Below are 14427 nucleotides of genomic sequence, written 5' to 3' on the forward strand. Positions count from 1 at the left end.
GCATATGTACTGAACTGTTCCAGGGAACAACTGATTGTCAAAGAAACTAGAAAGAAATTAACAACTCTGAATGATAGACTGGATTCCTGAACATAAAGGGCATATTCTAGAACTGTAGTACCTCTTTCATGGAGATTAAATTAGGTTCATGCCTGAGGTTTCTTGGTTTCTTTCCTTTTTTGTTTTTGAGACGGAGTCTCTGTTGCCCAGGCTAGGGTGCAGTGGCACAATCTCGGCTGACTGCAACCTGAGGTTTCTTTTCCAATTAACAGTTTATACTACCGTAAAACAATCTCCAAATCAATACCTACAAGAAACACTCATTATTTATTCATGTGGCTGAAAGAGTAATTATGTTTAGATTTTTGGAAAAAGTCTGAACAAAAAAAGGACCTATATAGTGCTCAAACTATATTTTAAAATACTATTTTATTTTTACTCACGTATGAAAAAAATGGCTATACTATCATGTTTACATACATACTAACATTGGAAACAGAATAACGAATTGTATTTAAATTTTATAAAGAACACACAAATATTAAAACACTGATTGGTTACAGAAAGCAGAGTCTGAGGAGAAACCATTAGCTATAATTTTCATTTTCATTAAAGAGCAGCACCCTCTGAGAATAATCAAACTGATTAGTAATATTCATCTATACTGCAAAATAATATGTACAAAGTAAAGTTAGTGATTGTACTGATTTTATTACTTTTATCAAGCCATTTTATGTTCCTCACTCAATGCAAAGAAATAAAACATAATCTGAAGAAAAATATGTCCTTACTATTATTCACAATAAAAAGTTGGCTTCATTCTGCAAGCCTGGGCACATTGTACAATTGGGAGCACTTAACAGCTCAAGTGGATCGATGTACCAGTTTGATTCTGATCCACTGAACAGAATCTCTCATCCATATCTGGCGACCAGACTAACTCCATGGGAGCTGTGATAGAGTGAACCATTTCTGTGGTATCCCTAGATCTCACTAAATAAGAAAGACCCTACACCAGAAAATATAGCAACTGATCTATCTATAAATTAACATCTATATGCTAGCTCTTTAGTATAAGTTGGAAAAAGTGGCCCTTTCTTGAGCACATGGATAAAAGTATTATTGTAGTCTAAAGATTGCTGGATTGATAGTGTGTTATTATAATGAAGATAAGGTACACACTGAAACCACTGTCAGATTAAGAAACTTCCACAACTTGTCTCAATTCTTCAAATAATGGAGCAAGTTCCTTTTCTAGGCTGACAATTAGTCCTAAAATAAAGAGATTAAGAAAAGTACATGTTAGAAAAATGCTCCTCAAAGTCTGAAACTCAAATTTCCTCAAGCCCAAAATACACAGTTACCAAAAGTAAATCAGAACATAGTTTATTTCCCATGATTGAAACAAAATACAGGTTGAATATCCCTAATCCAAAATGCCGGGTACCAGTGTTTTGAATTATGGAATATTTGTACAATACTTACTAGTTGAACATCCCTAATCCAAAAATCTCAAATATGAAATGTTCCAGTGAGCATTTTCTTTGAATGCCATATTGGTGCTCAGAAAATTTCAGACTTTAGAATGTTTTGGATTTCAGATTTTTGGATGAGGGATGTTCAACCTGTACTATAACCCTAAATAAAGCAACCAAAAACTCCGTAGTCATTAATAAGTTTATTTTCAGCACCTATTACTAAAGTAAATGAATGAAAAATACTTATATATTAGGAAATACAGAATAAATTACATGCACTATAATTTGTTAGAGTTTTAGAATGAAAATCTTAATTTATACCTGTTTCAAAATTTGCACTGACTCAGAAATAATACATATAATTTTTACTAAATCAGGCATACTTTTGTCTCTGAGCAAATTTTAACGGATTACATCAAAAGATAGGTAGATAGCTTCTATACTGAACAAAGGAAATCAGAAATTTATTTTATAAATTCAACAAAGCTAAGATATAAATATTTCAAATGAAAAAATATTTTAAAATAAATGGTAGAGTATAAAACACACTGGAGTTCACTGATGAACCTCCTGGGAGATAAACATCTAGAAATCAGCATATCTAGCTTCTCCTTAGTTTACTAGAGTGAAAGGCTACCTACCTCAAACAGAGCCTGTTTTATGTTCAAACAAATAAAGATCTTTCTCTGTCTTATAGAACACAAAAAGCATCTGGACTCTCAAGGAAAGGGTCCAAGTACTAAAATACTGTTCTGTACATTATCATAATATATAACAACTGGTGACTTGGTATGTGATAGGTCATGTATCAAAATTGAGATTTAGTATATTTCATAAATATACTTAAAATCTAAACACCATTACTATCCTATATAATTCAGAAAGTGCTTTTACATATAGTATTTTACAGATTTCTAAAATGTTTCAAAATGGAAGAGATCTAATAGATCATCAAATCTAAATCTCTTATTCTAAAGATAAGGTATCTAAGCACAGGCTTCAGTGACATAGCTAGAAGAACTTGCTCAGCTTGGGAGAAAAACCAAACAGAAAAAAAATATATTATAATTCTCAACAGCAATCAAATCTAAAGGAGACAGACCTTTTAATAAAAATCCTACTTTATATAAAATGAAGTAAAAAAATTACAACCAAGTGAATAGTCATTATTTTACACATAAATATTCGGTGAAGGTATTGGATACAATGGAATTTTACTATCCTCTATAAAGGATACAGCTTCCTAGCATTTGTTCTCAAATTCTTCAGTTCTTAAGAAGAATGAGACTACGTTCATCATATTCAGGCTCTTTAAATTCTCAATCACATTCATTTTCCCCATTAGGTAAAATTTAAAAAATTCTAATTTAATAGATTGGTCTATAACTCATCAATCATTTTAATGCATTTTGTTGGGCTATCCTCACCTTGTTTTCTTAAACTGCTGTAATGGGAGCAAGATGTAGTATTCAAGGTAATATTTAATTTTCCTGTCTCCAACAGCAACAACAACAACAAAAAATCACTTACCCATACGGTCTCATTTGAACTAGAAAATAACATTGTAAGATGGAGAAAGCATATATTATCTCCATTATACAGATATGGAAATCAGTATTCAGAGAAATCACTTTTCCCAAGACATAGAAAAAAGACAGTGAAACTGGGCCACAAGTTCAAGATTTTTGGCTCTAAATCTACTATTCCTCTTAAATTAAGGTATGGTAATTACATTTTCTTTTTAATTAAGGATTAAAAGTGATATTTAAGGTAATTAAACACACCTGTATTGGCACTGCTGCTGGCTATGAAACTCACCACCAAAGGTAAACGATTAAATTGAACCACCTAAAAAGAAAATAAGAGCCAAATAATACGTTGCATTGTGAAAACGTAGTATAACTAAACTGAAATGTCTTAATCTTTCAAAACCTTTAAAATGATCAATGTTTTAGTCCAACATCATGGTATTACATTATAAAATAGAAAGGAACTTTATATTTCAGTGAATATTTCCATAATTAGTGATGATCTCTTAAAGACATTAACACCATTGAGCCTGGAAAGTTTTTAAGGTGAAATCATGTCTTCATCTTTTTATCTCTGAAGCCCAGCAGAATATCAATTTCATCATGAGGACTTAATAAGTAGTTGATAATTAAATGGATAAATACAGTATTTCTCAGTCATTCAGGTAGGTTTATCTTCACGATATTTTCTGGCTCTTGTGTATTACAGTAATTTAAATTAAATTTAAAATAACTTTAAATCAACTACCTTCAAAAAAAAATTAGTTTCAATCTAATCCTTATTTGAAATTAAAGGTCAGATGGTTTGGTTATGTTTTACCTAATACACATTAAAATATATAACTCTTAAAATAAAAGACGGGCCTGGCACGGTGGCTCACGTCTGTAATCCTAGCACTTTGGGAGGCTGAGGTGGATGGGATCACTTGAGGCCAGGAGTTCAAGACCAGTCTGGCCAACATGGTGAAAGCCCATCCCTACTAAAAATACAAAAATTAGCCAGGCCTGGTAGCACATGCCTGTAATCCCAGCTACTTGGGAGGCTGAGGCGCGAGAATCTCTTGAACCTGAGAGGCGGAAGTTGCAGTGAGATGAGATCATGCCACTGCACTCCAGCATGGGGCGACACAGCCAGACTCTGTCTCGGAAGAAAAAAAAAAAAAAGAGTAACTTAACATCAATTGATTAGGAAACATAGCTCTAAAGCACAAGGAATTAATACAGTCTTAAGAAAATATAGCTTGAGATCAAGAGACACGCAAAAACTAACTTCTTTCCCACAAATAATAACCTCATTTATTACATATATATGTTTCCAAAAAATGAAGGAATTAGCAGCAAGAGCAAATTTAATAAACTTTCAAGGAAAGTTTTTTTTAATCTGTTACTACAACAAAAAAAGTGTGTCATCTGAGAAATCATAGTTGTTTAGCTAAGGGCACCATCTACTGGAGATAACAGTGACCTGACTTACTCTTTTTAGGATAACATGTACTTTATTAAGTCACTTAATTACTTTTCCATCGTAATTATTTCCTGGTATAAAATGTGAAGAAAATTACTACCGTTTAACACAACCAATTTGAAGGCTACAATTTTACAATTTCATCCCCTTCAAAACTAAAATTGAGAACTATAACACAAACTATTTTATATATAAAAGGCACAAAAATGACATCTGAAATCAGCAAATCATTTGATAATTATGAACTTACCTGGTAGGTGTTATAGTAACAGATGATACTTTTATTTTTTGAAAGTCCAAGTTTGCTCCCTTGGTCCGTTGCCAGGGCAAAAGTGGATAAGAAACCAGGTCGCAACGCATGCTCCGGAGCATTGTCATTGGCCACTAGAAAATAAGTGATTTAAATAAAATTATGCAGAGGATATGGTAGAGAGATTTACAGCCCTTTTCATAAACCTCTTTTAAAATTGAGCACAAAGGTTACGTTTCACAATACTGAAAATCATATCACTAATGGGGTCTCATCACTAATCAGGAAAAATTGCTCAATCAAAAGTTCACTGATCACAAATAAGAGAAGAAATGCTGACTCTCACAATTTTTTTAAATTTTAAAAAGAAAATTAAATGTTTATATTTTCTTGATATCTAACTTAAAACATAGATTAATCAACTACATTTAACTGGTTATCTGAGGACTAGGCTAGAATAAACTAATGAAAAAAGTTACAAAACTTCTGCTCTTATAAAACCCACAGCAAGGAGTATCTCTCATAGATATTAGCAATCTGCAGCTAGTTACCTGTTTCATGTTTCTCTCACTCATTAAAAGGTACGCATGGAGTTTGTTGTATTAATGAGTGCAGGGCTCAAGGCTTTAACATAGAGATCCTCATGAAAAACATTAGAACTGGAAAATCTGAGATTATTTTGTTCAAATCCCTCATTACAGAATTGAGAGAAAGCAAGTAATCTGTCCACAGCCATTCAACGACCATTTTATAGTGAGTTAGAAAGCACACTGGACCACACATCAGGAGATGATGGGTTCTGTTACTGACCCACGCCCGACTTTGGACTGCAATGTTTGAAGATTATAAACCATGGGACCTCCTTTGTTGATATTCCATGTTCTTATAATGTGTTTGTCAAAATTCTCCCAGAAATGGAATTAAGGTCTATTATAGAAATGCTTATAATCTTTACAAATTCATGCAGTTTATTAATAAGAATCTAAGACACAGCTAACTCTCCATTGAAACTGCTAATGAAGTCCAAGTGTCTTTGCACTTTATCACCTTCACTTATAAAATGAAAGAACTAAATCAGTTGACTTCTAAACCTCCGTTCATTTCTAAAGTCTAAAATTATCTGACATATATGACAACTTCAGGTGGAAAACTGTACACAAAATATACAGAACATTATCCAATCTTTAATGTTTGATAAAGCCATTACAGTGTCCCAAAAAAACTAGGAACATCCATGCTCGTAATACCATAAAATAAAAATAGTAAATATTGTCTGAATCCACACTGACTCTCTGTGACATCATGTTTACTTATGATTCAAATACATGGGTATTATCCTAAAACAACTAGCAATTTGATAAAATGTGTGTGTGTGTGTGTGTGTGTGTATGTAATGTAGGGGTGTCTGTGTGTATATCTAGCTGCATACACGCTCACTCTCATCACTTAGATTTACTAATGGTTTACGTTGCACTGTAAATGTCTTTAACGGGAAATGGGTCTGTGATAAATCCATGCTTAAACTCTAGATGTTAACATGATACACGTGATATATAATACATTGTAGATTCAAATTCAACCTTCAACATACAAAAGCAAACACTTCTGCCAATACTAAGACCATCATCTCCTAAAATTTACTAAAATGAATTTTACATGTTTGGTGCTGTACTACTCAGATGTAAATTACACACATTTTTAGTCAAAAGCAAAGAAGATATTTGCATTTAAATGTTCACTTTTACCTTTAATAACAGGTACTCCATCTCTATCTGACACAACAATGGCATGGAGCCCTTCAACACTAGAAAAAGAAAATAGTTAAAATATAAAAAAGCTAAAATACAAAATATTTCATTTTCTCAAGCTATGCACCTCAAAGACATAATAATTCTCATGTATTTTCTGAAAAACCATAGGCCCCCAAAATTCTCCCAGAAATGGAATCAATGTGTATTATAGAAATGTTTATAATATTTACAAATTCATGCAGTTTATTAATAAGAATCTAAGACAAAGCTAACTCTCCATTAAAACTGCTAATGAATGATCAGTCCATGGTTTCCAAAAGCATGAAAGATGATCAGCAGTGGCTACAGTGACAAAAAAGAGCCTTTTTCCTTTTTTATTCATGCAAATATTAAATGGTCGGTGTTTGTGGCACTTAATACTTTGATACTATGAAAAACAGAAATAAGCACAATCATTGCCTTCACGTGGCTTACGATCTAAAAAGTGAGTGTGTTATCAATAATCTCACAAGAACAAACGTAAAACTAAAACTGGGGGCAAGTATTGTTAAAAAGTTCATAGGGGCCAGGCACGGTGGCTCACGCCTGTAATCTCAACACTTTGGGAGGCTGAGGCGGGTGGATCACAAGGTCAAGAGATTGAGATTATCCTGGCTAACACGGTGAAACCCCGTCTACTGAAAATACAAAAAAAAAAAAAAAAAAAAAAAAAAATTAGCCGGGCGTGGTGGTGGGCACCTGTAGTCCCAGCTACTCAGGAGGCTGAGGCAGAATGGCATGAACCTGGGAGGCGGAGCTTGCAGTGAGCTGAGATCATGCCACAGCACTCCAGCCTGGGCAACAAAGCAAGACTCTGTCTCAAAAAAAAAAAAAAAAAAAAAAAAGTTCATAGGGATATGAGAACCTAGAAAACAGGAGGTTGATGCAGACAGAGAGTGGACCAGGGAAGGCTTTCCTGGAGGCAGTAATACCTCAGCTGAGATGTTATGGCACTAAGTGAAAAGACGTGGAAAGACTGTTCCTGGCTGAAGAAACAGGGCAAAACAAATGAAGGCCATGCAGCAATCCTTTCAGCCATGCTTACCTAAGAAGTAGTAAGCAGAATGGTCAAGCTATAGCTCTAAAGTTAGAAAGACCTGGGTTCCAGTCCAGGCTCTGCCACTGATTATTTATGCTGTCTTGAGCTAGTTATGAAACCTTTATAAGCCTCAGATTAACTATCTGAAAAATGGGAATAACTGTACTTACTTAGATATTGTGAAATTTAATACAACGCACATAAAGTGTAGGCTGGCACATAATTCGAAAATATCACTCATTAACTAGTACCAATGGTGTCAATTGTGCACAGTGACAATGACATAATTTATCACCAAAGTTTAAGTACTAAATAATCAGTGAGAATCCCTGGGAAATTAGCAATTAAGAAATACATAGAGTAGAGCACAAAAGTACTGTGTTAAAAAATATAAGGTGATACTCCTCAACTTTCAACATTTATGCAAAACCCTTTCATTGTAACACAAAACTTACAGTCCTGTAACTATCTTATGGAATCTATAAACTACAACTCAGAGATATGTTCAATATCCCTACAGCAACCCGGAATTATCTATTCTTTGCATTAACTTTAAAGTGTTAACTTTAATATATTAACTAAGGAATAAGAAATACTATATTAACCTTATGTTTAAATACTGACATTAAATTTTAAAACCCCATTGTCAAAACTTTTAAATCAGAGAAGTGTTATTAAATGTGAGTGGAAAATGTTACAAACAAAATCATTTGTCTTCCTTACATAAAAAATAAGAATAAAATAAGTTTATCAATGACTTTTATACTATTTTTATCCTATGATTAGCATGATTTCCTATTCATTCAATCCTAAACTTATTTATGGATTAAAATATTTCTCTAAGATTAATACATAACTTAGGCCAGGCACGGTGGCTCAGGCCTGTAATCCCAGCACTTTGGGAGGCCTAAGTGGGCAGATCACCTGAGGTCAGGAGTTTGAGACTAGCCTGGCCAACATGATGAAACTCCGTCTCAACTAAAAATACAAAAATTAGCCGAGTGTGGTAGTGCTTGTCTGTAATCCCTGCTACTTGGGAGACTGAGGCATGAGAATCGTTTGAACCTGTGTTGCAGTAAGCCAAGACCGCGCCACTGCACTCCAGCCTGGGTGACAGAACGAGACTGTTTCAAAAAAAAAACCAAAAAACAAACAAAAAAACAACAACAGATAAATACATAAAATAAATACATTCTTCTAAGTTAAAAACTAGATTATATAAAACATATCCTACAGATATTTTTACATATGCCAATTATTCTGTGCAGTTACCAAAAGCAACATCATTTGAAACAGTAAAGCATTAAAAACCCAACTGTCCATCAAGAAGGACAAGGTAAGATATGATATACACCTACAAAGGAATACTCTGCAGTCATGAGAAAGAGGAAGTTCTCTATGTACCAGGAAAGATTACTCTCAAAGTTACATTCTTAAGTGAAAAAATACAGTTTAGAACAGTGTATACAAGCAGCAATAAATTATGTACCAAAATGTGCAGGCATATGTTTATGCTGTGTGTATAAATATGTGTATATACATGTCTGCTCATAGGTACATAAAATATCTCTACAGATAATGGTGGGTGCCTCTGTGAGGGGAAACTGTGCATGTGGCTGGAGAGGAAGGATGGGCAGCTACTCACTCTATGTTCAGTGAACTCTTGGATCTGAACTTTATGAATGTGCTACCTACTCTCAAAATAAATTAAAAACAGGTAATAAATTAAGAAACCACAAAATGTTTAGAAAATTAGTGCCACCACAGGTAGCTTCTTTTTTAAAATTTCCATGGAAATTACTTTAAACACAACTAATGCTCCAAAGAAAATAAAAGGACTTTCTTTCTGATGGACTTCACAGAGAAATGAATTTCAAGAAAGTAGAAAATTCTTCACTCTTAAGTATATAATTATGAAATCGGTCAACAAATATAAAAGCTGTTTTCAATTCTACATACAATGCACAAAAGATGTAATATGAATAGATTTTACTAATAATTAAAAATAACTGGCTCCATGAAGAATATTACACTTTTAGAAGAAATGAATTAAATTTTGTGAAACATTCTGAAGAATCATTCAGAAGAGCACAGGTCAAGAAATCTAAACCTTAAGCTTACTAAAACCACCATTTTTTTCTAAAAACAAATGTTGCATTACTAATGAAAGTCATCAGATTTAGTTTTATACACATAATTATGAAATATTTGATTATTTTAAAACATACAAAGTGGGATTATTAAAGCCTGAGACTACTTCGGGTCACAACCAGATTTTAAATTGCAAACGCAAGAATGATATTTTGCAGAGAATTCAAAAAATGCACAAAAACACACATTTCATTAGTATCCGTAGCTGGCAGACTTTGTTACTGAGAGGCACTGAGGTTCAACAGTTAAAAGCATGAATCCATGACTCTGAAGCAGGATGGCTGCATCCAAACCCATACATCTAGCAACAAATCAAAGTGTATTCTACTATTCTTCATGAATGTTCAAAACATTATTATTTCTTCATTATTATTGTTCTGGGATGCAGTAAGCCTATTTTCAATAATGATATGAGTTGAACTGGCTTTTTTTCATTATTTAAAAAAAACCTGACAGTACTAATACCTTTCCTGCCATTATGAAAGATTTTCATAAAGCTTTTAACAAATATCCTTTAACTGAATTTATTTCTTGGATAAGCACGACAACCTGATATTTCCCCTTTTGTTAAAAGATAAAAGACATCCAAATGCAAAGAAGAAATAAGCATATACTTTCCAATTATTTCTGATCAACATTAGAACTACTCAGTAATATAATAAATACTTTTGGTATTATTCTCTGATTCCTTTATACAGACAGCTTCACCATACCCAGTGTCACACGCTCTTTATGATTTTCAGAGTACACTTAATAGTTAAAATGAGATCGCCATTGTCTGAAACATCTTTGATACTTATAATCACAGATGATGTAATTAGAATCAATTATTGCTTTGTTTATTAGATCTCCAGATGAATAATGGGTATCTTTCTGGTGGGTTTATAACTTAAGAACATTGAATGCAATTTTGCTATTTCTTCAATAAGAGATGCTAACACTCAACAGAGGATTGTAAATCACTAAGACTTCTAAGTGAATTAACTGCACTATTAACTATTTCATCATATCGCCAGTGTAGTGGGGTATCTCTCCCTTCCAATTTGAGCACCCTTTCTTTATGCTAAGGTAACTACAGAAAAATACAGAAAGTCCTCATTTTGCACAGTTTCAATATGCACATTTTAGTTAGTATGGTTAAGTACCACCACTCCCTGCAGAAGAGCACAGGTCAAATTTTAGTTAGCATGGCATAATACCTGAATAACTGCATAAAGTATAAACTTTTCTACTTTAATTTGTAGACTAATTTTTTAGTCTACAAATCATAACATAAATAATAATTATGTAATTAAGAGATGCACATTGTCATCAGTAACCAGCCACATCATTTCTTTCAAAGTATGTTGATGGTTGGTCACTGTGCATCTGTTATGCAGTTCATGCAGAGATAGCAAAGCATGTAGTTTTGTACCTCCTTGTCTCCCAATGATAAAGTATGTGACATTTAGAAAAAGAGATAATAAAAAGAGGAAACTGGCCAACAAAGATGAAATACAGCAAAGAAATGAAAAGTAATAATGTTGGAAGTGAATTTCAAATAAAGAGTTATAGAAGAAAGAGGAGACCAAAGGAATGCTGACACTATCCTTCTAGATACACAGAGAACTCAGTGAAGGCAAACTTATTGACATAAATGAGGAAAGCGGTTGTGATGAAAATTTTCCAGAGGACATGATGCTGGCAAAAAATATTCATATTAAAGGAAATCTCAGAGATACTTCAAAACATTGAAAATACACAGACAAAATACTTCATAAAATTAACATATGGCATATAGAATTTATTCAGTAACAAATTAAAAATTTCTTACCTTGGTAACTTTTTATACAAGAATCGCTTTAGGTCCTGAAAGAGAATATTAAAAAATCATGTTATAATAATAGGCCTTCCACTGTTTTCTAGATCCTGTCCTATCCAAATTTTAGGGACGTTCAGTTATCATTCATAACCCTTCTTGCTGTGTTTTATCTTTCTCTGTCTGATTTGGATGTTTACTAGTCATGCAACTTGGAGTAAGTTAACTACCCTTTCTTCCTTAAGCCTATTTCATTATTTGTTGAATACGGCTAATATAGAACCTACATCATAAGAGTGCTGTTAAAGTTTTTTGAGAAGTTGCATGGATTAGCATACCTAGAAATGGGAAACACAAATACATTTTAGCCATAAAATTACATCATAATTTTCATACTAGTGTTTTATATCCTGTTGCTATTGCGTTCACTTGAGAAGACATTATAAACACCTTTCCAGGTTCAAAGATAGACTTTCCACCATCATTTTAATGGTCTTGGGTAAGGTGATATGACTTCTGTAAGACTGTTGTCTCACGTGATTATCACATTATAAAAATATGCCTTCCATTGTTTCATTATTTGTTGAACTCACCTACTCAACAAATAATGAAACAGTGTAAAGCATATTATTATAATATAATTATTAAAATATTCTGTTTAAGGACCTAAAATAAATTATATATGACTATGTGAGGCAACAGTCTTTTTTTTTTTTTTGAGACGGAGTTTCGCTCTTGCTGTCCAGGCTGGAGTGCAATGGCACGATCTCGGCTCACTGCAACCTCTGCTTCCCAGGTTCAAGCGATTCTCCTGCCTCAACTTCCGAGTAACTGGCATTATAAGCACCCACAACCACGCCCCAGCTTATTTTTTGTATTTTTAGTAGAGATAGGGTTTCACCATGTAGGCCAGGCTGGTCTCGAACTCCTGACCTCAGGTGATCCACCCGCCTTGGCTTCCCAAAGTGCTGGGACTACAGACGTGAGCCACCACGCCCAGTCCAGTCGTACAGAATATAAGATAAATGGCGAAGTGTGTCAAGTGTTTAACACTAAACACAGTTACAGTTAAGACTAAAGAAATGTAAGACTATTTTATTTTTCTAAGCTGGGGCTCACTGCAACTTCCAAGTTCTGGGCTCAAGCAATCCTTCCGCCTCACTTCCAGCACAGCTGGGACTACAGGGTTATCAACGCGCCTGGTTAATTTTTAAATTTCTTTTTGTAGAACGGGGTCTTACTACGTTGCCCAGGCTGATCTTGAACTCCCAGCCTCAAGTGATCCTTCCATCTCGGCATCCCAAAATGCTGAGATTACAGACTAAGCCACCGCACCGGCCAGAAGATTATCTTATTTTGTCTCATTACACTCTCTCATCCCAGGAATTTCACTGACAATTTAGGTATCAATTTTGACCTCGCATGGATTAATCAGATATCTGTTGTTTTGAGCCTCTAACACTTACTATTCTCCAAACCCGAATGATCATTTTATTTCATGTTATGACCATTGGCTTATTTTTGCTCTCATCCTACACACACACACACACACACACACACACACACCCCTCATTTTATTTCATGTTATGTTTCTAAAGAGGCATGGGTTAGAAATCATCGTAAATTGCTACAATAAACCTAATAAGATATTGTTACCACTTACTGGAAAAAAGTATTCTGGGTACATGTCCTACTGACCAAATTCTGACAGGAAAATCAGTCAACCATCATTCAGAATTTCAAATGGTAAATATACAGAGCCTCTCTTATGCCCCAGCTGGATTGGTGAGTAGGGAGAACATAATTTTCTCAGTCTCAAGCTCCTTAGTGTCCTCCACCCCCATTCGAGGCAGAAACTCAGGATCCTGCAAATTCATTCATATTAGTCTCCCACTTCACATACTAGAGAAAAATAATTAACTGGGATGGGTGGGGATGGGAGGATTTTCTACCTCTCCCCGCTCAGTATTCCCCTCCAAATTCCCCACTCTCCCCTTCCTCTTATGTGGGGGTGTCACTCACATCCGCCATGATGAACCCCTTTCTCTCGCAGGATCAATCTCCACGCCTGGAAGAGAAACTCCCGGTGACTCTTACCTCTTTGGCTTCCTCGTCCTCCCCACCCCCAACTTAATAAGCAAGATCAGCCCTCGTCAGAACCAGGCAAAACCCCCGCGGTTCTAGGGCTTGGCCCAGCGAGCCCAGTGGGAGTCGGAGTGCCCCAACACCCCCACGGGTACTCAGCTGGCACGCCTTACCTCAGCCCACCCCATCCCTGCCCCTCCACCCCAAAGAGCTAGGCCCAAAGAAAAGAAGAGGGGGTCCTCTCCTTCTGTTTAGTCTCACCAGCCGCGCCACCTCCGGGACTAGGCCTCAAACCAGGCAAAGTAGCGCCAGTTACCTGGGGTTTCTGGGTTGCCTGGTTCTCTCCGCTGTCACTTCAGGGACAGCTTTAAAGACAGGTTCCTCCTCAAGCCACCGTCACATGATTGATGACCTCTTCTGCGCTCCGGGAAGCACTTTCTACGCCGTCGCCCCAAGATACTGGATTTCCGGGGGCGCCTGGCGGAAGCTTCGAGGGCGCGGCCGCCCGACGCGCCCCGCCCCTCCCCTCCCCCGCCCACCGCGGACCGCGTCTTGCGCCTGCGCCTTGTGTCACGGGCCGAGGGACGTCAGCTGTGGGGTAGAGGATTTGTACGAGCTCGCTGGATCCTGAGGACCCCAGAAAATGCAAGCAAGGTTATGTGTTACAAGACATTCTTGTGCAGAGAGGGTGTATAAATGTCATTTGTTTTTCAGGGTCCGTTATCTTAAAACCTTTTCTTGTAGATGAAGAAATTTGAGGGGATGGTGTGATGAGCTGAAGAACAAGCAACAGATTGCCTGTGATTGGAAGTACCAGGTCCACAGGTTTCTGACTTGTTTCC

General features: G+C 35.6%; 1 protein-coding gene across 1 annotated transcript; it reads right to left on the bottom strand.

Moving 5' to 3' along the window:
• Positions 1-411: 411 nt before the first annotated feature.
• On the bottom strand, positions 412-14115 carry LAMTOR3 (late endosomal/lysosomal adaptor, MAPK and MTOR activator 3). Its single transcript, XM_017852362.1, has 7 exons — positions 13902-14115; positions 13523-13568; positions 11516-11550; positions 6468-6526; positions 4723-4856; positions 3263-3326; positions 412-1272 (listed from the first exon to the last, which is right to left on the bottom strand). Exons 2-7 carry the CDS (start codon positions 13529-13531, stop codon positions 1199-1201), a joined length of 375 nt encoding a protein of 124 aa, XP_017707851.1. The 5' UTR covers positions 13532-13568; positions 13902-14115; the 3' UTR covers positions 412-1198.
• Between the last annotated feature and the right edge of the window lie 312 nt (positions 14116-14427).

This window comes from Rhinopithecus bieti, unplaced genomic scaffold, assembly GCF_001698545.2.
Source record: "Rhinopithecus bieti isolate Rb0 unplaced genomic scaffold, ASM169854v2 scaffold_34317, whole genome shotgun sequence".
Taxonomy (NCBI): Eukaryota; Metazoa; Chordata; class Mammalia; order Primates; family Cercopithecidae; genus Rhinopithecus; species Rhinopithecus bieti.